The sequence below is a fragment of the Emydura macquarii genome, unplaced genomic scaffold (assembly GCF_026122565.2).
Source record: "Emydura macquarii macquarii isolate MOO-44397 ecotype Brisbane River unplaced genomic scaffold, CSIRO-AGI_Emac_v2 contig_719, whole genome shotgun sequence".
Taxonomy (NCBI): domain Eukaryota; kingdom Metazoa; phylum Chordata; order Testudines; family Chelidae; genus Emydura; species Emydura macquarii.
Genome location: NW_027130856.1, coordinates 17,340,614 through 17,367,102, shown reverse-complemented (window position 1 = coordinate 17,367,102; position 26,489 = coordinate 17,340,614). Strand labels below are relative to the sequence as shown.

The following is a 26,489-nucleotide window of genomic DNA, read 5'->3' as shown; positions in this document are numbered from 1 at the left end:
TTATACAGGGGAAGGATCATTGACAATATATAGGCCAACGGTTCCCAGTCTGGGGTGCATGGCCCCTTTTGGGGGGGGGGGGGGAAGATTACTGGGGGTCTGTGAGGCTTCAGTAATATTGAGGTCATTTAGCCCCTCGAGCCCCGCAGCAGCCAGAGCAGAGGAGCAAACCCCCCACCCCTCCAATCCTAAAGCCACCTGGGCTCCTGGCTGGAGCGGAGCAGCCCTACACAGGTTGGGGCCTGGAGCAGCCTGCCAGTGCCCGCTGCTCCATTACCCTCTGTTGATGAGGGATGGGAAGAGGGCAGTGGGGCCACATTGGGCATGTGGTTGCGACTGTGCCAGGGAAGACTTAGTTTCTTACTCAGGTAAAAGAGTAATTGATTATTATTATTATTATTATTAATTAATTAATTAACGTAATTTAGTGTTATCATTATTATATGTGTTTATGGGGGTTATATGTGTTTATGGCTGGTGAAGGGGCATGGTGGAGAGGGTTGTGGGGGCATGTTTTACCTAGTGTTAACTAGTGGGGCTTTCACTCAAAAAAGGTTGGGAACCACTGGTATGGGCTATGAAGGATTAGATTTTTATCGGTAAATGTCAATAGATATCTATTTCACTTGGCACACACAAACTGAGAAATATTTCCACCCATAATAATTGAAATTTACAGATAGGCAAAGTAAGAAAAATGCTGTTTGAGAACTTATTAGAGTTTGACTTAAAGTTGTTTATTTGCATAGTTTCATATGTGATATTGACAATTGATGTTTCAACCATAAAACTTTAACTTTTTCAATCTGTGTCTACAGTCATTAAATAATTATTGTGATAGGTCCTTATCTGACAACCCTCTAATAATTTCCTGCACCTGTGAAAATTTAAATCGATAAACATTTTAAAAATCTTTAAAATAAACATCGATCTTAACTGTCAAAATTATATTTTTAAAAATTGAATTCTGCCAAGCCTAACTATATATAACCACTTTCCCTTTCCTGTATCTCTTATCTCCACTCTGGGCAGGGAACAAGCCTTGTAAGGCTGCTTCTATACTTGTAATCCTCCATGAATATTTGATAGGAATAACAAAGCAAATCCAGGATGGCAGCCAGGATTTTGTGGCTTTCTCAGTCTCTCCATAAACCTGCACTTTGTCCCACAGGTCCACTTTTAAAGACCATGTACTTTTCTATCAAGTGCCTGCACTAGCCCCACAGAAATCCTGGCTACATATATTTCTTTGTAAAATGTACATTGATGTTAGGACAGCCAAAATATGGGCCTAATCATAATTAGAGCCCTGTGTAAATCACAACTTCCCCATCACTTCTAAAATATTTTTAAAAGGAAAATGTCTACAACAAAATCTTTAATACAAAGGAATACCTTTGCTAGTCAATGTCAAGGACTGAATGAATTTTACAAATAAGGTTAGTCAAAATTTGCTAAATTTACTTGTAAAATTCATTCTGTCCTTGACATTGACTAGAATTACTTATAACATTCATTCCATTCAGACACTGTGAAATTCAATACTTTTGATTTACACAGTGGTGAATTTTCTTTAAAAAATATTTTTAAAAATTGTGATTTTCACAAGGCCCTAATCATAGCCCCTGGGATTCATGTATGGATCTCCCCCTTTCCACTAGAAAACAGGGATCAGCCACCACTGGAGCAGCATCTCCTGTTCTTCAAACATCACAGGTAGGTAGTGAGCAGGTCAGGGTAACAGAGGGCAGGACTTAGTGGGGAAGTGCATCATTTCCTAACACCCTATCAGTCCTGAAGACATTTCCTTCCATAGCCCCCCATTGGGTAGGTGAGAGCACCCCTTCACAGGGTGTCCCAAGGACAGCCTCAAGCCCTGCTGGTGTGGATCCAGTGGAGATATGCAACCAGGAAAGGAGGGGAAGGGCAACAGGGACACAGAGCCAGCATGAAGGCAAAACTAGGATGGGGTTCCGGCCTCCCAATTATCCAGGAGAGATCCACTGGCTTTGTGGGCAGGAACCATGGACTTTTGCAGGGGACAAAAGTGAGAGGAGTGAGAGTGCAGAACCTTACAGCCAGTGGGAAAATGGGAAGAAAAGTCTGAGGAAAATCTTTTGGTGACTGCCTACTCTGAATCTCCTCCCCTGGGTGTCTACCTGAGAGAGGACCATCAAGCCCTATGTAGTTACCTAATAGGCAGTAATTATGCATTTCATTAAGTAGTTATATACTTGATGAATATGTCCAGATTGTTTATTTATCTAACTATATAAATTCAGGGTTGTTTTTTCTAAGTACTTAACAACAAAGCAAAGGGATCTGCTGCTAACCAAAGCATTAGGGTTGTGATAAATATTTGTTTCTGATTAGATTGGCATACTAATGTTGCCTTTTGGTCAATGTTTGCAGTCAAGTAAATAGAATAGGCACAAATGATGAGTCATGATGCATTTATAATTCAATGTGTTGCACAGCTCCCGTGAATATTTTTATTGCACTCTCTCTGAGGCAAAGAGTGTCTTCATCTGGGACGCAGATGGTGGGGGAGATAATAAAGCAATTTGGGAAAGAGAGGAACACCTCCTCCACTCAAATATCAAATATTTCCACTCCTCTACTCTCAGCCTCTCTCAGGGAGGGGTCACAAGGTGTCCGATTTATATGTGAGCCCCTGTCTAGGTGAAGTGATGACTCGCACTGTATAAAAATCCTTTGGCTAGCTCAATGGATAGAAGTGTTTACTTCAAGAAGTCCTGGCTCATGGCCCAATCCAAAGCCCATTGAAGGCAGTGGAAAGATTCCAACTGACTTCATTGGGCTTTGGATCTGGCCCTCAATGACTACGTCCAAGACATTCTCAGACAGCAGGAGTATCTGTACAAGGCACCATTCAGCACCACTTGTTCACTCACTCCTTGTATGGACTGCAGGAAGAACAAGGAGAAACATGCACATAGACACATGGGACTCCTCCCAACCTGTACAGACCTGACACTGCAGGTCAAAACCAATCCTCAAAAGGGCCTTTGTACAGTATATCTTATTTCTTTTTATTTTGCTTACCTGAAATAGATATACAGTGCCATTATTTATCCCTGCCGTAAGACCCATGAAAAGGGTCAATAACGTCAAAATATTTCTGTGCTCAGGATAGATGCGATTTCTAATAGGAGGTTCAGTCCAAAGGTTACATTTCAAGAATTTAAATGGCAAAAGCTTGTTAGAGCTGTCACTAAGGCAGTAAAGGGTGTGTGTTGGGGACCAAAGATAAGGTCAGTAGTTGTGTCTGAAGCACAGGTAAGGTTAATGACCGAAGCTCTGTCAAGATGCCAGCTTTTTGAAAACACATGAAGCATTTTGCAATAGGTTTTTAAGACCTGAGATTCCTTTATTATAAAATTATTAAAGAATGCTTCATCCCACAGGAAGAGGCCTTGATTCATTAAAGTTTCTTAGCCCCAAAAATGCATGAAAATGGAATTAGAACACTGGCTACAGTTTATAGCAAATTTCCAGTGGTCTTGTTTTCTTTTCAGATTCACTATATGGAGAACTAAAATTGCTATGATCAGTTTTCTACTATATATCCCTAGAGAGAGGTACTACCCAAAAATTGCAGCTGACTTTGACCCAAATAATGCAATCCTGAATTAACTAATTATTTAGCACCTGACAAACATTTTCTCATTTAAATGTGGTTGTAACATTTTTTTAAAAGGAAGGACTGATTAAGGGGGTTGCTAATAAGTGCCGCTCTGAAAGTAAAACTTAATCTCCTTGGAGGGGAATACAGTATTTATAATGAAGCTCATCCCATTGATCTGATAAATAACATAAATTAAGGCCAAAAAAACCCCAAAAGTCTGTACTTCAGTTGAAAGCTTTGGGGAAGATTATCATGCCCAGAGTCTTCAGCTGGGATTTAGTAGGAAGCTCTTGAGAGGATGAATAGCTCTCTTGCCTGTCCCATGTGGCAGCCAAGTCTTCTTGCATAGGAACTGACAGACAAGATGTGACTGGATCAGACCAGAGGGCCATCTAGTCTAATATCCTGTTACCAGCACCAGATGTTTCAGAAGTAGGTGCTAAAAATTTCGTTAGGGTTTGCTGTCTTCCTCACACACTCCCAAAACACCCCATCCATTTGATGAGAAAGTAGGTAGGGGTAGATAGCAAGTAGTAACAGTAGATGCCTAGTAGATGGGTACTTAAACTGCATCAGCCCATAATCACAAAGCACAAAATCTGAAGTATCCCTTCATATTTCTCTTTGTAATAAGGTTAGTGTCACTGGAAGTTAAATTCTTCATAAAACCCTTTTCTAAACTAGTATAGTCAAGTCAGCTCCTTCACAAGACCTTCTTTTGAATTCCATTGTTCTTTCTGAGACTTTTTTGACTATATGGTCTGTATCATTATTTCATGCATGACATTGCCCAAGGATTACCAAAACTGGTGAGACAACTGGTGCCAGCTCATATATGTGCCATCTGAAGCAAGCTCTTACTGTAAAGAATAGAATGAAAATTAAACCTTACCCTCATTATGATTAAAAATATCTCATGGCCAGGCTTCCTAATGCTTACAAAATGTTTACAAAATGAAGGAATTTGTTATTGACTTTCAACAGTACAAAAAGAAAGATGTAACACTCTGTACTAAAGCTGCATGAAATATCAACATATTGCTAGTGCTTAGTTTCCTACTGTCCCAAATTTAAAACCCAGGTATATTTTACAATACAAAATTAATTCATTTGCATTTTAGACAGTGACTATCAATTTTACATTAGTAAACCAACAGTGCAGTATCTAGCGTGAACAATCTTAAAAGAAAGAAATGAAAGGCTCACTTTATGATATCCCTAATTGACTCTTGTATTAGCGGTGACGTGGTGTTTGGTGGCCAGTAGTTATGATAACCAATAGTTATGGAAGTGTTAATATCTTGTACTTGGTAATACTTGATTATAGATGTTTGCTTTATATTAATGGAAAAACTGAACAAGTATCTTGAGTGTTGGGAGTGGTTGTGTATTTGCTTTCTGCTTCACAGATCAAATTCAGTGTTTGTACACGATGTGTACTAGTGTCTGGGGTCTCCTCACTGAAATGTCCATAGAAATGTGCAAAAAGTCATAAGGAATCTGAACAAGATTTCCACCATCTGATATGGCTTAACGGAGCATAGCACTTAATACAAGAGAGACCAGATGGATGAAGTAATACCTTTTATTGGACCAACTTCTGTTGATGAGAGACAGAAGCTTTCGAGCTTACATAGAGCTCTTCTTCAGTTCTGGGAAACTAACTGTGTCATTGCTAAACACAAGGTGAAATGGATTGTTAGCATAAGTAGTTAACATATATTTCAAGGGACTATTCAAGGTGAAACAGCCTATTAACACCCCTCCAGTGGGATGGAGGAAAGGAACGTGGGGGGAAAGCAACTGAGGCGAGGGGGTTGTTAATGAGTTACAGATTGTTGGAGTAAATCATTTCTCTCTGCACCAAGGTGAATTCCACCCCAGAGCCCTGATCCTGCATTGTTATCCATGCTAGTGTAGCCATCTGCCCACTCTGGTCACAACACAGGATTGGGGCCTACAAGATAACTTGCTAAGAACCTTTGGGTTTACCCTTTTAAATTTAATGCTGTTGCTTTTCTGCTCATTGTATGGTAACTCAGGAGGCTGATGTTGATATCAAGAGGCTGTTTTGGTGGTTTTAGTGTTCAACAGTTAAGATCAGTGAAAACATTCCAATGGATAGCATGACTTGTCCCTCCCCATCATCACATTCTGGGCTGAGTGGCAGTGGTAATGATCTTCAAACATGTGTCCATTACAGATGTGTATGACTGATCTCCCTACCTTGGAATTTATGCCATACTCATCACCATGGTATCTGTACACCTTTGATGACATAACACAGATATATTCCATCTCTTTTATGCCTGTTTGTTGTTAACCAGTTTTAAACTGAACATTTTTTTCTAATGCAATTGGAATATATTGAGCCCATAACATTAAGCCTGTACATAAATGTCTTGCCGGAATAGGCTTAACAACACACTTGGCTAAGATCAATTTTGCCATTCTAATTGTCTGATTTTGTCTCTCTAGACAGCTGCTTGAGCTAGCCAAAACAACAGTATTAGAATGTCATAAGTCACTTTGAATCAGTGCTAAACAATATGAACACGCCACTCATGCTCAGCCTTGGTTTTGAAAGCTATGAGGCAAGACATTTGGATTCCCAGGACTGGAACCTCTTCCCCAATTAAATAGAGCTGTGGTGAATATGTGCCTAATCTCACATCTTAAAAACATGCTTTCACATTGTGGCATAACATTTCAGCCACAGTCTAGCCACAATAATAATACTTACATAGTGCCTTTTATCGGTCCTTTTCAAAATGCTTTAAAATCATCAGGCCAGATTCACCACTGTTCTATTCCAGTTTTACACAGATGTAACTCCATTGAAAACAGGAGAGAGACCTGACTGACATTTTGAAATGACCCCCATATATTTGTTTGCAGTATTGTAGACATGTTGGTCCCAGGATATTTAGAGAGACAAAGTGAGTGACGGAATATCTTTTATTGGACCAACTTCTTTTGGTGAAAGAGAAAAGTTTCGAGGTACATAGAGCTCTTCTTCAGTATGGGAAAGGTATTCAGAGTGTTAGAGTTAAATACAAGGTGGAACAGGTTGTATAACATAAGTAGTTAACACATATTTTAAGAGACCATTTAAGGCAAAGGGCCAATTAACAACTCTGCAGTCACATGAAAAAAGGAGGTTAATGGGTCATAGATTGTTGTAGTAAGCCATAAACCCAGTGTCTTTATTAAGACCATGATTTCTAGTGTCTAGAAAAGTATGAATATAAGTTCCTAGACTCTTCTTTGGAAGTTGTTTTGCAGGTTTCCTTTGAGGACAAGGACTGGGAGGTCATATATGGAGTGATCGTTTTGTGAAAAGTGTTCGCCCATGGATGATATGGTGTTTTTGTTTTGTTAACATTTTTCTGTGTGAGTTCATTCAAGAGCATAGTGATTGTCTGGTTCTTCTTCAAGTAATGTCCCTATGGGTGTTCCACTTTAAGTGCACCTGCAACTGTGATTGGTGATTTTTGGTAGTAGTGCTCATTCAGCCCACACGTGACCAACACCGAGGTTGTATGTGGCCACACCGGCGAAACACCTTTGGTTCCTTGTCAACTGCCTTCAATCTGTGATGAGTCTACAACTATGCCTGTTTTCTACTAATATTTGGAATTTAGTTTGTTACTATATAGCATTTGTAGTTGTTGGAACAGCTGTTCCCTTCTTTCTTTCTTTTTTATCTTTTAAAAAAATTTAAAATATATATTTTATTCATAGATATAGATAGATTGTGTTAAAAGTTTTTCCAATTCAATAGGAATCAATTTTTTGTTAATTTGCTTGGAAATACGAAATGCCAATCTCCCCACGATTCAAAAGGGAGAGGTTATTCCATTCAGTGATGGGCATTTCCAGTGCCTATGCTATTTGGGTGATACCCATATCCTTAGTAAGTGCAAGATCCGCACTTCTTCAATGGGTAGATCCCAAAAAATTAGGAAGATCAAGTTTAAACTCCTGATGATGAAGCAAAACCTACACCCAGCTTTGGTAGGTGGCACCATTGCACCGAGTACTGCTACGGTACCATACACTTCACCAAAGGTAGTCTCGATACCCACCTCTAAGCAGAGTATTAGTCCAGGGTTTGCCTATCTGCACCAGGACACACTGCTCTCCCTCTTATACTAGCATACTACAGCAAGATAGACGCCAAATGATGCTCACATGAAAGGAACACTCATGGATGCCTCTACCTGTGCCATTTGAGCCCCCCTCAGTGGCCTTACTGGGACCCATGGGTGTTCTATTGTCAACAATTTGCATCCCAGTCATCGTACCACCAGAGGGACTATAAACATGTCTACTTACCTCAACCTCCACCACCACCAGCTACACTAGAAGAAGACACCTTTAAGATGCAAGAAACAAGGGCAGATAAGGAGGTGGCACCTCTTACTAATATTTATTCCTTATCACCTGATGAAGCTGTGGTGTCTCTGCCCACCTTCTATGACGGATGACTTCAGACAGTTTCAGGAACCGATTAAGCAAATTGCTGATGCTTTGCAGATTCCTTTAGAGGTGGTTCTGGAGTCCAACCATAAGCTCCTAGACACTTCAACATCGATGAAGATCACCATTCCAGTCAATGAAGCTCTTATGGAGCAATCCCCAGCTACCACACCACCTGCCTGCAAAAGGATGGATAACAAGCATTACATTCCTGAGTTTCTATTTTCTCATCCAGCTCTGAATTCTCTGCTGATGGAGGCCATTAATGAACAGGGTAGACAGCATAGCTCAAAGACTACCTTGTACAGAAAGGACTGTACGAGACTCAGTCTTCTTGGTTGCAATCTTACTATTCAGCTATGCTTCAGTTCAGAATAACAAATCATCTGGCACTCATGGCCAAATACAATTATCTGAACTTCGACAAATTTAATTCATTTATTGAGCACCTGCCAGAGGAACATCATGACCAATTTAAAGTAATTATACAAGAGGGTCAACTTCTGGCAAGAACATCGTTCTAGGCCTCCTTGGATGCTGCAGATATGGTAACTCGATTGATTTCCACTGCAGTGGTCATAAGGAGAGCATCTTGGCTGAAGCTGTTGGGCTTCCCAAGAGAAGTTCAAAGCACTATCATAGACCTCCCCTTTGATGGTTGCAGTCTTTTTGCAGACTCAACAGGTACGTCTCTCCACACATTAAAAGACTTGAGAGCCACGCTGTGATCCTTAGGGATTTATACTCCTGTAAATAAGAGGAGATTTAGTATGTCTCAGATGGCACATAGAGCATGCCTACCTCTGTATTCAACTTACTGTAGGCCATCTGAGTCCCCATCCAAGAGGCCAAAGTACTCTAAAAATAAGCCACCTTCAGCTGCAGCCATATCTTCCTGATCCTCTCCATCCTCCAAGTGACAGTTCTGATGGATCCGTTGAGCGTCTTAACCACCCAATCGACAGGGTTTTACAGCTGCAACATACTACCCCCCCTTCCTCCTTTTGGATGACACGTTTCCTGTTTTCAGCCAACAAGGGAGAGTATAACATCGGATAATTGAGTTTTGGAAGCCATAACATCTGGATACACTATCCATTTCAAATCTATCCTTCCTATACATTCCCCATCCCCATTGCTCTTCAGGGACCCTTTTCATGACCAATTGCTGTTGCAAGAGATTCTCAGTTCTATGTTTAGGAGCAATATAACCTGTTCCTGTACGGCACAGGGGAGGGGATTCTATTTGAAATAGTTCCTGATCCCAAGAAGAATGGAGAATGCAGACCAATTTTAGACATCAGGTCTCTAAACAGCTATGCAAAACAGCTGAAATTCAGGATAGTGATCCTTGCAGCAATATTTCCCTTATTAGAATTAAGAGATTGGTTTGAGACTCTCAATCTACTAGATGCATACTTTCATAATGATAGTCATCCTTCACACAAGTTTTTTTTATTTCTAATCAATAACGAATAATATAGGCTACTTTCTTTCAGCCTATCTTTTGTCCCAGTGGTATTCTTATAGATTCTGGCAGGAGTTGCCACCTACCTACATTGTTTGGGGATAATAGTTATCCAATATCTGAACAATTGGTTAAATGGGGCAGATTGTATCAGGAAGTGTTGACGGCAGTAAAGATGATGCATTCTCTGTTTGGCAGGCTGAGCCTCCAAATAAACCTCGAAAAGTCCATTTTGACTAACACACAGCATCTAGACTTCAAAGGAACTTCCCTGGATGCAGTGATAGGTAGATCATACCTCCCTCCCAGCAGATTTTTTGCACTAACAAATCTCTTCTCAAGGATTCAGAGCAGTCATCAAGTAACAGTAAGAGATTGTCTGTCTTCAACTGCTGGAACACATGTCAGCTTGTGTGTTTGCAGTGCAACATGCCAGACTACATTTCAGAAATCTACAGGGATGGCTGCAAATGGCTTACAAACCAGGGAAGCACAGTCTAGGCAGATTACTGTCTGTTCCCCAATGGGTTATACAATCACTCAACTGGTGGAAGGAACCAACCAAAACATATGCAGGTGTTCTGTTCTTCCAGAATCCCTGTACTGCAGTCATAACATCAGATGTTTCACTTTTGGGTGGGGGGGGGTACATCTGTGACCTCACAATGTTCAGGTCAAATGGTCACTAAAAGAGCAGCTTCTTCACATCAATATTATGGAATTGAGAGCAATCAAACATGCTTGCTTATGTTTTCTACCACTAATCAAGTCCAAGTCAGTAAAGATAAGGACAGAGAACGTGGCATGCATGTATTACATCAACTGTCAGGGAAGCACATGTTCCTCTGTGCCAAAGCAAACCTGGAATTAATGCATAGCCAACCTGATAGGCATCTTGGCTTTGTACCTTCCAAGTTTTCAGAACACCATGGCAGATGATTTCAGCAGACATTTCTCTCTAAATTACAAATGGGAATTAAGCTTCTAAGTCCTCCAATTGATATTTCTAGCCAGGGGGTTCCTGGAGGTCAATCTGTTTGCCATGGCAGCCAACACAAAAGGCATCAGATCTTGTTTCAGAGAGGGCCTCAATCTGCAATCCCTATGAGATGCTTTTCTCATCTCATGAAAGAAGGGGCTTCTTTATACATATCCATCAACATTGCTACTGTTAAAGGTCCTCAACAAGATCAGACAAGATTGGGCCAGGGTCATAGTGATTGCTTTGATGTGGCCAAGACAAGTTTGGTATCCTTACCTAATCAGGCCCACGTCTTGCCCTCTGTGGCAGCTTACGATCATTCCTCGGCTCCTAACTGAGGATGCTGGTTGAACACTTCACCCCAACTTTCAGATTGTGAGACTCCAAGCATGGTTCCTTGATGGTTCTCAGGGATAGAGGTATCCTGTTCATCAGAGGCACAACACTTTTTATTAAACAGTAGAAATGAATCTACAATAAATACTTACCTCCAGAAATGGAAGCGTTATTCTCTTTAGTGTAGCAATCATCAGATTTTGCTTATTCAGTCTCCCCTTCCCAGAGTATTGAATTACCTGTTAGAATTGAAAGCATTGGGTCTTTCTATGAACTCCATTAAGGTACACTTAGCAACAATAACAGCCTTTCCTATATCCACAAGGGTTTTTTTGCTCTTTGCTCAGCCAGTCACTGTAAGGTTCCTAAGAGATTTGTGGAGTCTCTACCCACAAATCAGAGACGCTACTCCTAGGTAGGACCTGAACCTAGTCCTTAACTGTGCCTTATAAAGCTTCCCTTTAAACCACTAACTACATATTCTTTGTTAGATGTATCAATGAAGACAGCCTCCTTGGTCATCATAACTTCTGCCTGAAGGAGAATTGAGGGCTTTAATGGCAGACATCTCATTTATGGTATTCACCAGAGGAAGTATTAATGTGGGCCCATCCCATATTTTTACTTAGTGTCCTCAGAATTTCATATTAATCAAACCATTCATCTCCCAATGTTTTTCCCAGAACTATGTTGGACTAGTTAAGAAGCCATGTTCCATACCCTAGTCATTAGGAGAGCATTGGCTTTGTATGTAGCTAGGACCAAACCTTTTAGAAGATCTCCTAGACTATCTGTATCCATTGCAGACAGACACAAAGGTTCAATTATTTTGAAGCAAAGATTATCAAAGTGGATCTCCAGGTGTATTAAGATCTGATACAACTGAACTCAGCTTCAACTCCCTTCAAGAGTGATAACACATTCCACTAGAGCACTTTAGACTTCTGTACCTTGGCTTAAGGATGTATCAGTTGCAGACAACTGTAGAGCAGCAACATGGTTCTTGGTGCATACCTTTTCTAACCATTATGCCTTGGTTCCTGCTGCAAGATCAGATGCAGCTGTAAGCAATGAAGTTGTCTCTTCTATATTGGACTCCTGCCTCCTTAGGGGTATTGCTTGGGAATCACCTCAAATGAAGCACCCACAGGGTCACTACTCAAAGAAGGAGAGGTTACTCACCTTGTGCAGTAACAGGAGTTCTTCGAGGTGTGTGTCCCTGTGTCCATTACCTGCCCTCCTTCCCCTCTGCTTCTCAGTCTCTGTTGTGGGACTGTGCGGTGGAGAAGGAACTGAAGGCGGTTTGCCCATGCAGCTCCATATGGACTCAGTGCCAGGCACAGGGATATGTGGGGTGCATGCATGGGCCAAACAGGCATTGCTACTAAAAATTTTCAATCAATGGCACAGGGTGCAGGTGCAACTGAAGTGGAGCACCCATAGGGACACATATCTCGAAGAACTCCAGTTACTGCACAAGGTCAATAACCTCTCCTTTGACCCACATCGTTGTTGGTGGGGCATTTAGTGCACTGGATGAGGTATATCACGTTTGTGATATGTGAGGCATGTGTACAACCCGTTGATCTTGAAAGGGGTGTTGTTGGAAGGTATTGATCATCATAGCAGTGAAGTTATAGCTGCAGGTTTTGCATCTGCTGTTTTGGCAGGGTCTTATGCCTTTGAGTTGGTGGTCCTCATCTAGGGGAAGTTTGCTTCTGATTATGAGCTTGGTGAGGTTGGGACATTGTTTGAAGGCCAGAAGAGGAGGTTCGGGAAAGATTTCTTCCAGGATGTGGGCCCCGTTGAGTATGGGTTATAATTGTTTAATGCTATCCCCCTATGGGTTCCAGTGTGGGTGATAGGTGACGACTAGGGGTGTGTGATTGGAAGGGGTTTTATTTCTGTATTGAAGCAGGTTCTTGGGGTATTTGGGTGGCCTGTTCCATGATGTGATCTACTTCTATGGTGTCCTTGTTTGGTGAAGGTGATTTTAAGTGTATATCCTAGACTTTTTCCTTGGAGCATATTCTGTGGTAACTGAGTGCCTGGCTGTAGATAAGATTTCTTGGTGTGTCTGAGGTGGTTACTGCATCTGTGAAGTGTGGTAAGCTGTGGGTTTCTTGTGGATAGCTGTCTGTCCAGGACAATTGATGCTGGTATAGGAGTGTTCTAGACAGAGGTTGAGGGATGAGGGGTGATTATTGAAGTTGTGGGGGAGATCCATGGGGAAGCTTAGGTTATCTGTCCAGAGGTTGAAAATAACATTAATGTCTCAGGTACATCACTGGTTTCATGCTACATTTTTTCAGAAATTCTTCCTCAAGGTGGCCCATGAAGAGATTGGCATATTGAGGAGCCATCCTAATACCCATGGCTGTTCCGATGGTTTGGACAAAGTGTTTGTTGATTGTAAAATTGTTATGAGTGAGGATGTTTGGAAATGTGGTTGGGGTATATATCTGCAGGTTGCCCAAATAGATAGATATTTGAGGCAGGCGGCAGTGCTGTCTTTGTGAGGGATGTTGGTATATATGGAGGTGACATCCATGGTGGCAAGAATGTGTTCTAAGGGACGTTGTGAATGTTGCAGAGATTCTAGAGGAAGTTTGTTGTGTCTAGGAGGAAGCTGGCCCTTTGTGTGATGTGTGGTTTGAGGATGGTTTCTGTCAGCACAGTACAAGTGCCATGGCTAGATATGATGGTCTGCCTAGGTCCCCTTGTTTGTGTATCTTTGGAAGCATGTGAAAGGTTGGTTGGATAGGTTTGTGGGGGATGAGTTTGTAGAGATTCTCTTGGAGTTGTTTGGGAAAAGATTTGATGATATCCTTAAATTCCTAGGTGAACCGTGGTGTGGAGTCTTCTTTGAGTTCCCATAGTAGGTGGTGGTGGAGAGTTGTTGGTTGGCCTTGTTAATATATTCATCACAACGGAGAACTATGATGGCACCCTCTTTGTCTGATAGTTTGATCACTATCTGGTGGTTCGATTTCAGGGACTGTATATTTATCCTCTTAGTGGTGGAGAGACTGTGTTGAATGTGATTTTTGTTGAGGATTTCACAGTTAATTTTTTTCCTGAAGCAATCAGTGTAATGATCAAGTGTGTGCTTTCTTCCATTATGGCGTGCCTAGTCAGATGATTCTTTTTTCTTATGACAGTTGCTGGGGACATTATAGTAGTGGGTGTTGTCATCATTGTTGTGAAAGACATTTTTGAGGAGGATCCAGTGAAATAATTCTTCTATTTTTCCACGTTGTTATGGTATCAGGTGCTGTGGAGGGGCAGAAATTCAGTCCCTTGAAGACTATAGGTAATTCAGCTCCAGTTGGGGGTAGTCTTGATAAATTAATGATGTTGGGGTGTCGTATAGTGTCTATTTGTGGGGACTTGGTACTATGGTTTCTCCTTGGGTTGATATTCTGTGGGTTGTGTAATTGTTGGGTTGGTTCTACTTTCTGGTTTTGAGTTGGATGGCTGTCATCAGGTTTTTTTTATAATTGTTTTGGGTTTCTTGTATGATCACTTTCAAGATCCATGGGTCCTACACATGCCTATCACAACATTTGGTATACCTCATCCTGTGCACTAAATGCTCCAATAAGTACATGAATGAAACCAGACAATCACTATGCCCTTAATTGAACTCCTAGAGGAAAATGATAACAGACAAAAACACCATATTTCTCATAGGCGAACACATCACAAAATGATCGTTCCTTATGTGACCTCTCAGTCCTTGTCCTCAAAGGAAACTTGCACAAGATATTAACTGGCCTCTTCACCTTGAATGATCTCTTTCAATATAAGTTAACTACTTGCTTCACCTTATATTTGGCTGTGAAATGCTGAGTAACTTTCCCATACCTGCAGAAGAGCTCTGTGTAGCTCAAAAGCTTGTCACTTTCTCCAACAGAAGCTGGTCCAATACAAGATATTATATCACCTTCTCACCCCACATATCTCACATGTCTCATACACAGATGTAGTGCAGGGTAATTATTGGGTCTGATTCATCACTGCATACTCCAACAAAGTTACACCAGTGTAAAATGGGAGAAATGGCAGTGATGAATAAGACCCATTAATTACACTTAACTACTGCCCCGTGTGACAAGGGAGAGAGATATGGGGGCAATTCTACCTTCCAGTGAAACATAGACACATCTGGGGGAGCACAGCTGTTTGTTTAATATCAGTGATCTACCTTACATGACTTATTGAGGACAGGATATGTAGAAGAATGCTGCATCTGCTCGAAACTGCAGGGGAAATGTGATGATAATATTACTTGAGAGGCAACTTGCTTCTCAGATAGAAGATACAGGTGTAACGAGGCGGTGTGGCCTCCCTCTCAGATTGCCAGGGAGAACCAGACCAGGCCGGTGGGGGCGGAGCTAGAGCCCGCCTGTCTACCAACCCGGAAGCAAGGGGGCGGTGCAGGAAGTACAAAGGAGAGGCCCAGGAGCTCAGTTGGAGCCCAGCTCCCGGAGGGGAAGGACATCCCTCCTGGCCCTCCAGGTTGCCGGCGGCCTGGTACCTAGGTGAGCCGACCGAGACCAAGTACCCAGGGAAGCGGACCAGGGCTGGCATCCGGGAGCAGGCGAAGGAGCAGCACGAGGCCTGGGGCTCCGCAGTATTCCCGGATCCCTCCACCCCGTCAGACCAGGGAATTCTGAGGGGCGAGGACCTGGAGGAGTTGCCCGACACCAACGTGGAGGAAGTGGCCCTATGGGGGCCAGATTTGGAGGAGCTGCCCCTGGAAGGGCAAGGGGACGATGGCGAGGCATGGGCCCTGACTGGGCCCGACCTGGAGGAGCTACCCCCCGCTGACGGTCCCAAAGAGCTCCCTGACCTGCCACCCCCCGACAAGATTGAGGGGTTTTACAATCTGCCTCTGGACACTTACCCTGATGAGGGTGACTGGACACCGGAACCCCAGGTACCTGAGGGAAAGGGGGAAGGAAGTAGCCCAGGGGAGGGACCACACGGTCCGGGAGCCGGGGAGCCAGACGGCAAGTCAGCGTGTTGTGGTTGGGACCCCGCTGACCCTGCGGCTTACCCCGCGGACCCCGTGGCATATCCCTCAGCGACAGCTAGGGACCTGGGCTGGGACGCAGTGGAGTCGGGTGGGCCTGCGTCCTCCTCCCCCTTCCCCGACCGCACTGGTGACCCTTAGACTATTTTGCTGCCCCGCTGGGGCCTTTGAACTGTGTGTTACCCCACCTGGGGAGCTAGACTGCTTGTTGCCCCGCTGGGGGCATACAAACGGCTTACTGCCCCGCCAAGGGGGCCTGGAACTAAGTAAAGCTTGGGGACTGCTCCCCCAGCCCCCAAGCTGGGACTACCTCTGCTGAGGCAGGGTAGAGAGGGGGTGTGGCCTCCCTCTCAGATTGCCGGAGGGGGCCGACCAACCCCTCTACAACAGGGTAACACTCCTACCTTTACAATAAAGGCCATGGGATCTTTAATGGACACAAGTGATCAGAGTCTTAATTATACTCTCATCCCAAAGACAGCATCTCCAGCAGTGCAATGCCCGCTAACACCATTCTAGTCTACTGATTCTGAACTGATTTACAGGATAAAATTTGTAATTCTTTCAACTTCATAGCTATCAAGATAGTAGAATTGGGCTTTATTCTACTCTCTCTCACTCGCTAGTGTAAACTGTAGTAACTCTACTGAAACCATTGGAGTTACACCAGTTTTACATCAGCATACGAGACGGAAGTGGGCCCATTATATTTACTCAGTCTTTTATTTATGGCTAAAATGTCATTTTTCACTAGCATAACAGATTGCAGTCCAGATTCTCAATGGAGCTATTTTGATTTATACTAGATGAGGTCCTAACTCACTGTTTTCATTATATTCCAGTTTGTTAAAATTAAACAAATCAATAGACGGGAACATTGTTTTACAAAACATAACAATGAGGAGTTGAGAGGAAGTTTCTACCAAATTGCCAACATCACTGTGACTCACCAGCAGTTGGGTGTCTTATGAAAGTCTCCCATACAAGCATTAACCCATTTTGTAATGTCAAGCAGTTACCTACAAATGTGCAGGCCAGGAAAACCATATTCAAATTTGCAACTATTTTCATTATTTCATTATTTTATTTTTTGGTGAGAAACTTTAACCAAGGGCTATTCCTTCTCCATTCTGTGTTATTCAGTTGAATTGTGCCATGAATCCATAATGCTAAATTTGTGATATCACGACCATTTCGACAGCAAGGGACTGGGATGTCACAAGCCTGGGATTATGACTTCACTGCAGGATAAAGGAGAAACTGGGCTGTGAGAGAATAAGCCTCTTATCCAAGCACAAATAGCTGAAATAATAGAAAAAGGAATATAGAAAATAACTGTTCATGTAAATCGCTTTTTGCAGAAGTGCTCTCTTTGTAAATTTTGCCCCAGGGTGAAAATGTACAAAGGACTAGAAAATATACTTCCAATATAGGAAATAATCCCCCACTAGCAGAGAGATGGACTAGATGACCTGTTATATGTTTCTGGCTCTAACTTAGAAAAGCCCCTCTCTGAGTTGTTTGTTTGCAGCTTCTTAGATTTCACTATTGTAAAAAATGAATTAGTTCACTTATTTAATTTTCTAAAAATCATACAGATCTTAAAGCAAGAGACTGTAACTTTACAATCTCTCCTGACTAAGGGGCAGCATCTAGCTTCACTACCCCAGGAGCAGACTAAACAACAAATTGTGACTAAAAGAGTCACAATCCCTCCTCCACTCCCTCTTTGATCTGATAGCATTTTACTCCACACGTGGAATGTTTTACTCCTCTGCACCTAACTAGCTACTCTAGCTAACAAGTGGGTAGGAGGAAGGTGGAATTGCCCCCTTCCTACCCACTTGCTCACAGAAGGGACTATCAAATGAGTAGGTCCTGGTATCCTGACCACAGCCAGAGTCACAATGTAAGCAGGCCAAGCATAGAGCCTTACTCACGTTTACTCACCTGCAGTTGAGTAAAGGCTGTGATAATCTTAACCCCATGTTTTTTCTTGTTTTGCAAGACAAAGTGATACATACAGGTAAAATTAAATTTAATGCAGACACCTAATACTTTGAAGGCCAGATCTTCCCCCAACTTCATCTGGAAAACCTGCTTAACTGTCTCTCTGGAGATTCCTCTTGCATATGATGGAATCCTCAGATTATGTAGAGTCCTCATAGCAGCTCTACACTTTTGCTTGTGTCCCGCACCCCTTGCAGGAGATGTGATATGGGTAAATCAGCAATCTGACTATCTCTGGCTGCCAGAATGGTACTATGGGGCTGTGAGCAGCCAGGCATATATTAGAGCAGCCTTTGGGCTACTCTAACATGCGTCCTCAGATGTGATTACCTTAAAAGTGTCTTAAAGACACCTTTGGCACTATCCCGTGTCCTGTCCATGATATGGTATTGCCACCCTTACTTCTGTGCTGCTGCTGGCTGCGGCACTGCCTTTAGAGTTGGGAGCCTGGCCAGCAACCGCTGATTTCCAGCGACCCAGCTCTGAAGGCAGTGCAGAAGTAAGGGTGACAATACCACAACCCACCTACAATAGCCTTGCAACCCCCTTTTGAGTTGGTTTGAGTTTCCCCAGTTTGAGAAACGCTGACCTAGAAGATAGACCATTGGACTGGCACTCAATTTCTGTTCCTGGGTCTGACATGGGCGTCCTGGCTAACCTTGGGTAAGCAATTTCAAACTCTTTGTTCCTCAGTTTCTCCGTCTGTAAAATGGGAAGAATAATAAAGTGACTTCATTTGTGAAGTCCTTTGAGATCTACTGGTATAAAGCGCTATATAAGAGCTAGCTAGCTATTATTATTTGGGTACATATTTAAGACCATTAGTGTGAATTTTCAGAAGTACCTGGTGATTTTTTTTGGATATCTCAATTTTTGGGTTCCCAACTTGAGACACTGCATATGGAGCTTGTTTTCAGAGGGTGGGTGCCCAACAGGCCTTTCTGGAAAATGTAGTGTAAGGTGAAATGATGGGAATAGATAAATATGGAATGTTTATAAAGCAGTTCACTCTGTTTAAACGCTGAACAATATACCTCTGCGGCAATCTCTTCATAAAGGAGGGGAGAATGATATCTGAGGTTTATATTTTGCTAAAAGCATGAACTGTAAATAGGTCTTTTGTGCAAAATATCAGCTGCATTTCAGAGAGGAAACTGATGTTGACTTGATAACCCATGATAAATAATACTAAAAATGAGATTGAATGTATACAGCTGCAGGTATGTTTGTATAAAGTTATGCAACTATGGAAAAGACCCAGAAAACCAATAATAAATAGACTAACAGCAAACTGAGTTTATTTCAAATAATGACAGCAGTAGCCAATCAGTAATAAAGCATGTTTCTCTGCAATTTGTCATATTCCATTCCAAAAGGGAAGTTGATATTGGACCTGATTCCTCACTGTGTTCCTTGTGTAGTCATTGACATGTGCAAAGTGGGTGTGAAGGGCTATTACATCAGAATGTTTTAGACCCACTGTGCACAGGTGCAAGTGGCTGAACAGAGGAGTAAACCTGCAGGAAATTAGGCCTCCAAGATTTAAAAAGCAAAGACTTGGGGAAGATTGATATTGATTCCAGTTCATCTTTAGGATGCATCCAGCAGATGTTTGAGACTGTGTTGTTTAGGGATCCTCTTACCACAGCGATAGATAGCTCTGCCTTTAGCAACTCTAGGGCCTACGTAAAGACTATCTTAGTAGCTTGCTCCCCATTATATTTTCTGTTTCTATGTATATGTGTCCAGATCAATGTATACATAATATACAATACATCTAATTGCTTGGTTTTTAAATACCTGATAGGCTACATCTCTTTGAATACCGCTAACTGAGTCAAGAGACAGAGGACTCTATCCTTTTAATCTTTGAGTATGATAAAGAGGAGTCCCAAACAAACTGTCTCTCTAACATTCTGAATTGAACATGAGTTTACAGAATCCAAAAGCTGACTAGCTACCAAACAGTTAGCTTTAATTTCACTTTAGTTTGTAGCCTGAATAAATGTAACTAGTTAAAACATGTCTATTAGGTTTCAAGGAAGATAAATATAATTCTTAATGGACATGGGGCAAATGCATTCATTGTAATAATTGTAATTATAGTGCGTACTTTGTAAATTAATAATTACAGGACACTTTATTTAAAGTGTTACCAGTGTAACTAAGGCCATGCTAGTTTGCAAAAATTCCAGCCCATACATTTTGAGTAATTAAAAAGAGAGAGAGAGAGAAATCTCTAGTTATCTGAAAAGGTTTGTACCAGCATGAACATATTTTTGTATTATTTGTATCCTAATATACAATCTCAAATAAAAGTTAATCAGAAAGAGGAGGAGCTAACGTTGCTTTTTGTAAAGATCTAAACCGTGGCAGTGAACAAGAATAAATTTCCTTCGCAAAAGTCCATTGCACTGCAAAAGGCATTGAAAACTGGCTATACTGAAAACTCCACATGGGTTCCAAGGCCCTAGCATGTATCTCATTCATTGGTTGGTTGTCTAGGTAGCAATCAAGAGGATACCAGACTATTTCGTAACATTTTATTTTAGATAAATGTCTTTTAACTTTAAATTTAGTCACACTAATTTCACAGTTGCAGGGCTAGCTGTACCTCTGCCCGTTTTCTGAGTGCACTCACTTTAGTTGTTCAGCCTCTTGTCCTTACCTGTCGGGGGTTCAATCATGTGATTCTTCCACCCCTAGGCTACGTCTACACGACATCATTTACAGTGGCACAGCTGCATTGATGTGCTGTCTGGTGAAGATGCTCGAAGCCAACAGGAAAGAGCTCTCCCATTGGCTTAACAAGTCCTGCTTCTGTGAGAGGCGGTTGCTATGTTGGTGGGAGACGCTCTCCTGCCAAAAAAGTGTTGTCCAGACTGGCACTTAGATTGGTATAATTTATGGCACTGTGGGATGTGGATTATTCACACCCCTGTGCGACATAAGTTATACCGAAGTAATTTATTATGTAGACATAGCTTTAGGCCATGACCCAAGAACCCCCATGTTTTACCAGCCACTATCATCCTGCAGGTCCAACTGAGTTTCAGGCATCTACTTTTTTCCCTTGGAAAGCTTGCAACCAACAGCCTCTTTAAAATAAAGTGTTTTTATTTAGCAGTTGGAACAAAGCATTAGAGAAAAAAGGAGTTTAAAACAATAAACTGACACACACACACACATTAATCGAATCTTACGCTTCACTACAAGCTAAATTAGATAGAGCTGAAGTTACAGGAACAGAATAGAACAAATTAACATTCTCTTAGCCAGTCCAGATCTTCCTGCATGTCTGTGGGTGTCTCAGTCTTGTTCTCTCCCTATTAAAACTGTTTTTCTCTGGTTAGCAGGAGCATCCGTTATGGCCTCTCCAAAGGATGTCCCATGATGGCTGCTCCACTGTTTGGCCAATTAGACCCATTCAGTCTCAATGCATTTAAATCATGGATCTAATGGCTGTATCTCTCCTGTGCATGAGTGTGCGGAAACGGTCTGATCCCCTTTATTAGTCTAACACATCATCTTAGAGGTCAATCACAGTTTGGTTACAGATCAAAATAGGCATTAATGCTGCCGCTTATGGCTCTTTATTGTCACAGTTACATACCTAGCATCAGAAAAGGGGACTTTGAAGTAATAGAAATTCAGATTCTCTGACTAGCAGTTTGGAAGGTGACTCAAACTTTCAAATGTTGCCCAACCTTTAGGCATCTTACATCTGATTTTTCAGAGGTGCTGAGCAGGGCAGCTTCCATTGATAGCAGCTGCATTGTGAATGTTCAGCACCTCTGAGATTCTGGCCAAAGGTGTTTGTCAGACACCCAAAAACAGAATCAGCCAAAGCCGGAGGCCACTTTTGAAAGTGGTGAACTTGGTATCTTATGATGTTACTGATCTGTAGGGTTCTTAGTTTGGTGCTAAGCCTGTGTGGATTGCAAATAAAATGTTTCTCAAATGTTAACTGAAGTTTTTATTACCATCTAATTTACACCATATATTTTTACATTTTAGAGCTATAGCACACGATGAATGGACTTTAGATTAGGTTCAGCCTTCTCCACCCTTAAAGTGCTAAATGAATAGAGAGCATCCCAAATGCATGTGCTACATGGCACCTGAAATCCTTAAAAGTAAAGGAAAGTGCATTTATTTCAGTATAAAACCTATAAAACCAATGCAAATACTTGAAAGTGATTCCAAATTTATTGCTATAATTAAGTGTCATGAACATTTGTCACTGTATACTGTGAAATATAAATAACAATGCTAAAGCTGAGTAGAAACCAAAGAAGACCTGGAAGCATTTTTCTTACAGTATTTTATTACAGCTAAGTAGCATCTTACTAGAAACCATTTAGCCATACAATTAGTCTCCTTCTTAAAGCTCTAGTAATATTGTCATGCATATTCTACAGTTCTACATGAGGATATTTTCAAGTATGGTTCTAAATAAAAATTATCCATCTCTTCTGGTTTTGTGCTTTGTTTTCTGCTTTTAATCTTTTTGGAGGATCAGGACATGTTACTATCTATGCTGAATTTTTGTCCCTGAAAATAATTTTTTTGAGAATTCTATGGGATTCTGATTCTCTTCTTTCTTACACCATTGTAAATCAGGAGTAACTCCATGGATGTCAATGGAGTTTCATTGGTGTAAGTGAGATCAGAATGAAACCCTATTGTTTTCATGCCTAAGTGTAAAGTTTCAGAATGATAGTGCCATTGATTTTCTTTTGACTTTAATTAATTTCAGGTGCTCAATCTGTTCCTTGCCTTGCTACTGAGCTCGTTTAGTGCTGACAACCTTTCAGCACCTGATGAAGATGGAGAGATGAACAATCTGCAGCTGGCTTTTGCTCGGATCAACAGGGGGCTTCAGTATGTGAAAAACACAACATGGGATTTCTGTTGTAATGTACTTAGGCACCCAAAGACAACAGCTGAAAAGAAGGCAATGATTAAACTTGCTGCCGAGAATGCTGGTGTCCTTCACAACTGTGTGAATAGCCATACCACTGCAGAGATTGGCAAAGATGTGGAGAATCACAAAGAGAACCATGCTGATGATGGGACTGACAAAAATGGGCAGAAACACCCAGTGATTAGTGACCATGATGGTTTTCTGATCAACCCTGACCTGTCCATCTGTGTTCCGATTGCTATGGGGGAGTCTGATATTGAAGATCAAGAAGATGAGGAGGAGCAGAGCACATTCACAGAAATGGAGCAGGTAAGGAGCCAAAATGTTTGAAAGCAGTAGTTTATTGAGAGGACATCCATTTCTACATCCAACTCTAGATCCATAGCTCATAATACTAACAGTTAAGCCCAAATCCTGCCTTGGATATGTACCTGCCTCTCTCATTAACTTCAATAGAAGTTAAGTGTGCATATCCAAGGGCAAAATTCAGTCTTTAACAAGGAGGTATCTCCTATCATTGTATGCTTTCTTTAAGTCCACATCCAGCCCCAGATCTCCATCACAAGAGTGTTAGAGAGGATCCTTAGGTTCTCTGACAATTAAAAATTAAAGTTTCCATAAATGAGGAGGGAGAAGTGGCTTGATTTGGTTTATGTAGCAGAACTTCAGCACCAAGCAATTCTGTTTAAAGGATCTGAAGAATGAAAATGCTGATGTGACAATGTGTCGGAGCACATAGTGGTTGATTCAGAAAGCACATTTTCTGGAAAGGCAAAAAATGAGTTAGTAACATACCTTATTTTGACATTCTAGACTTACTTATTCTACAGACCTCTCAGTAGAGCTGGTTGGAAAATTCTGAATGTTTTGAAATTTTTATGAAAATAGAGAAAAATCATTGACAACAAATGTTATTTCCCCCCACTTTTGGAACATCTCTACCTCTCAATATATATCCTGTTGCAGCTAAAGCCATTAGCTCTGATCCAGCACCCATTAAGGTAAATGGAAACCCATGGATTTCAGTGGGCCCTCTGGATCAAGCTGAGGTCTTTGGGGTCGGGTCTCAAAAACGTAGGAAAGAATGTTCGAAAAGCAAAGTTATCCTTAGAGATGTGTTATGTGAAGAAAGCATTACCAAATGACCATGTAGGAAATCACAAACAGACAGATAAATGTTAATCTCTAATGCTTCACTATGGAAAGCTTTTCAGTCTTATTATACTCTGTCACCAGCAAGTATTGCTGGATTGATTGATTGAGCTGCTAAAAGAGAAGATGGAGAACTAGAACTCTAAGTGTTATCAAGCCATGTCATCCAAATACACACCAGGATAATGAAATATGCAGTCAGAAAATATTTGGAAATATCTTAAAGGGTTATTAGGGTTATTTTTATTTTATTTTATTTAAAGGACATGTGTATTAAAATCATCGGATGCAATGGAGGTAGCATGGAAAGTAAATTAAACCTAAACTTGAGTGTGGCTATTTGCTGTTTTGGCTTTGTGCATTTTGGCTGTATTCTTAACAGCAGGTGTGTTAAGTTGCTCCCTAGTTATAGCTAAAAAAAAAAAAAAAAAAGGCAAGTAAGCATACTTTAAATATGTGATAGTTGCTAAATAGAATGATCGATACTGATAATATTTGTGTTCTCTTTGAAATCTTGCCCCAACCATAATAGTTGAATATATAGGCAGAATACCTTGTAAGGTAAACCTCTCATAAGTGATTTAGAGTATGGTGGCTTTGTTATTATTGTTTAATCTGACATTATTGATTGGCTGAAATTCATATTACTTTTCTGGAGACAGAATCTGTTTCTAGCTGAGATTTGAAAAAAAGTTTCCTGTCTTTGTACATCAGTTCAAGACCGGGGGGGAAGGTACACCGTTAAAAACTCCTGTTTGCTCATCAGATGCACAAAAAGCATACATTGACTTTTCACATATAAATATACCTAATACTAAATACCATGCTTTTCAAGCTAATACCTAATGGTGGATACAATCACAACCTAAAATAGTCTCTTCTCATTGGAGCTTGCTGAATTTTCACAACTTACAGGATCTAAGGAAAAAGTACAAAAACACTGATTACCCATTATTGTTGCAAGAAAATGTAGAATCAGAATTTTAGTGATACATATTAGAGCTGGTTGGAAAATGCAATTTCTATCCTGCAGAAAATTTTCACAGTTAGAAATTTGTTTGCATCCTGAATTGAGATGAAAAGACAAAGTTTTTGCAGAATGGAAATTTTGAAAAATTTCTATTCAGAAACATCAAAATGTCCTTACTGAAGAATTTAATCATAAACAATGTGAATAATAATGAGGAACCATTTAAGAACAACTTACTAGATGCCCAAAAAGCCAGAATACCACAACTGAGGAAGAAGGCCATTCTCATTTAAAAAAAAAAAAAACAACAACAAAACAAAAAAAACCAACCTGCTTTACTTAGGTGGCTGTAAATATATATATATAAATATATATATATATATATAAATAAGAAATGGGAAGTTGATAGTAATGAATATAAATCAGAAGTTAGGAATTGTAGACAACGGATAAGGGAACCCAAGAGACTCATGGAGAAATCTATGACTAGTTGAGTTAAGGATTAAATTATAAATTTGATTGATAAAAATAAAAGTATTGCTGTAATATATTTAGACTTCTGTAAGGCATTAACTCATTATTATACAACATTTTCTGTAAAAAAAAACTAGAACAATATAAATTTAACATGGCCTTCATTAAATGGGTAAAAACTGGCAAATTGACTGGCCTGAAATTTAATTGTAAAAGGGGAATTCCATCAAGCAGCTGTGTTTCCAGTGGGGTCCCTCAGGGATTGGTTCTTGGCCTAATGCTATTCAACATTTTTATAATCATAGAAGATTAGGATTGGAAGGGATCTCAGGAGGTCATCTAGTCCAACCCCCCGCTTAAAGCAGGACCAACCCCAATTAAATCATCCCAGCCAGAGCTTTGTCAAGCTGGGCCTTAAACCTTTAAGAATGGAGATTCCACCACCTCCCTAGTAACCCATTCCCTGGCTTCGCCACACTTCTAGTGAAAAAAGTTTTTCTTAATATCCAACTTAGACCTTCCCCACTGCAACTTGAGACCATTGCCCCTTGTTCTGTCATCTGCCACCACTGAGAACAGTCTAGCTCCATCCTCCCTGGAACCCTGATTCCGCTATCAAATCCTCCCTCACTCTTCTTTTCTGCAGACTAAACAAGCCCAGTTGCCTCAGCCTCTCCTCATAAGTCTTGTGTTCCAGCCCCCTAATAATTTTTGTTGCCATCCTCTGGACTCTTTCCAATTTGTCCACATCCTTCCTGTAGTGGGGGGCCCAAAACTGGACAGAATACTCCAAATGTGGCCTCACCAGTGCTGAATAGAGGGGAATAATCACTTTCCTCGATCTGCTGGCAATGCTCCTACTAATATAGCCCTATATGCTGTTAGCCTTCTTGGCAATAAGGACATACTGTTGACTCATATCCAGCTTCTTTTCCACTGTAACCCCCAGGTCATTGTCTGCAGAGCTACTGCCTAGCCAGTCAATCCCCAGTCTGTAGCAG

The 26,489-nt window shown here is 41.1% G+C and overlaps 1 protein-coding gene across 13 annotated transcripts in view; it reads left to right on the top strand.

The window, feature by feature from the left end:
• LOC137149266 (sodium channel protein type 5 subunit alpha-like) overlaps positions 1-26,489 on the top strand; it is a 319,903-nt gene that overhangs the window by 176,054 nt on the left and 117,360 nt on the right. For all 13 annotated transcript variants that reach the window (XM_067542779.1, XM_067542769.1, XM_067542778.1 and 10 more), the window contains one exon: positions 22,725-23,201. In XM_067542779.1, coding sequence (XP_067398880.1) covers positions 22,725-23,201 — 477 coding nt within the window. The remainder of the gene's footprint in view (positions 1-22,724; positions 23,202-26,489) is intronic.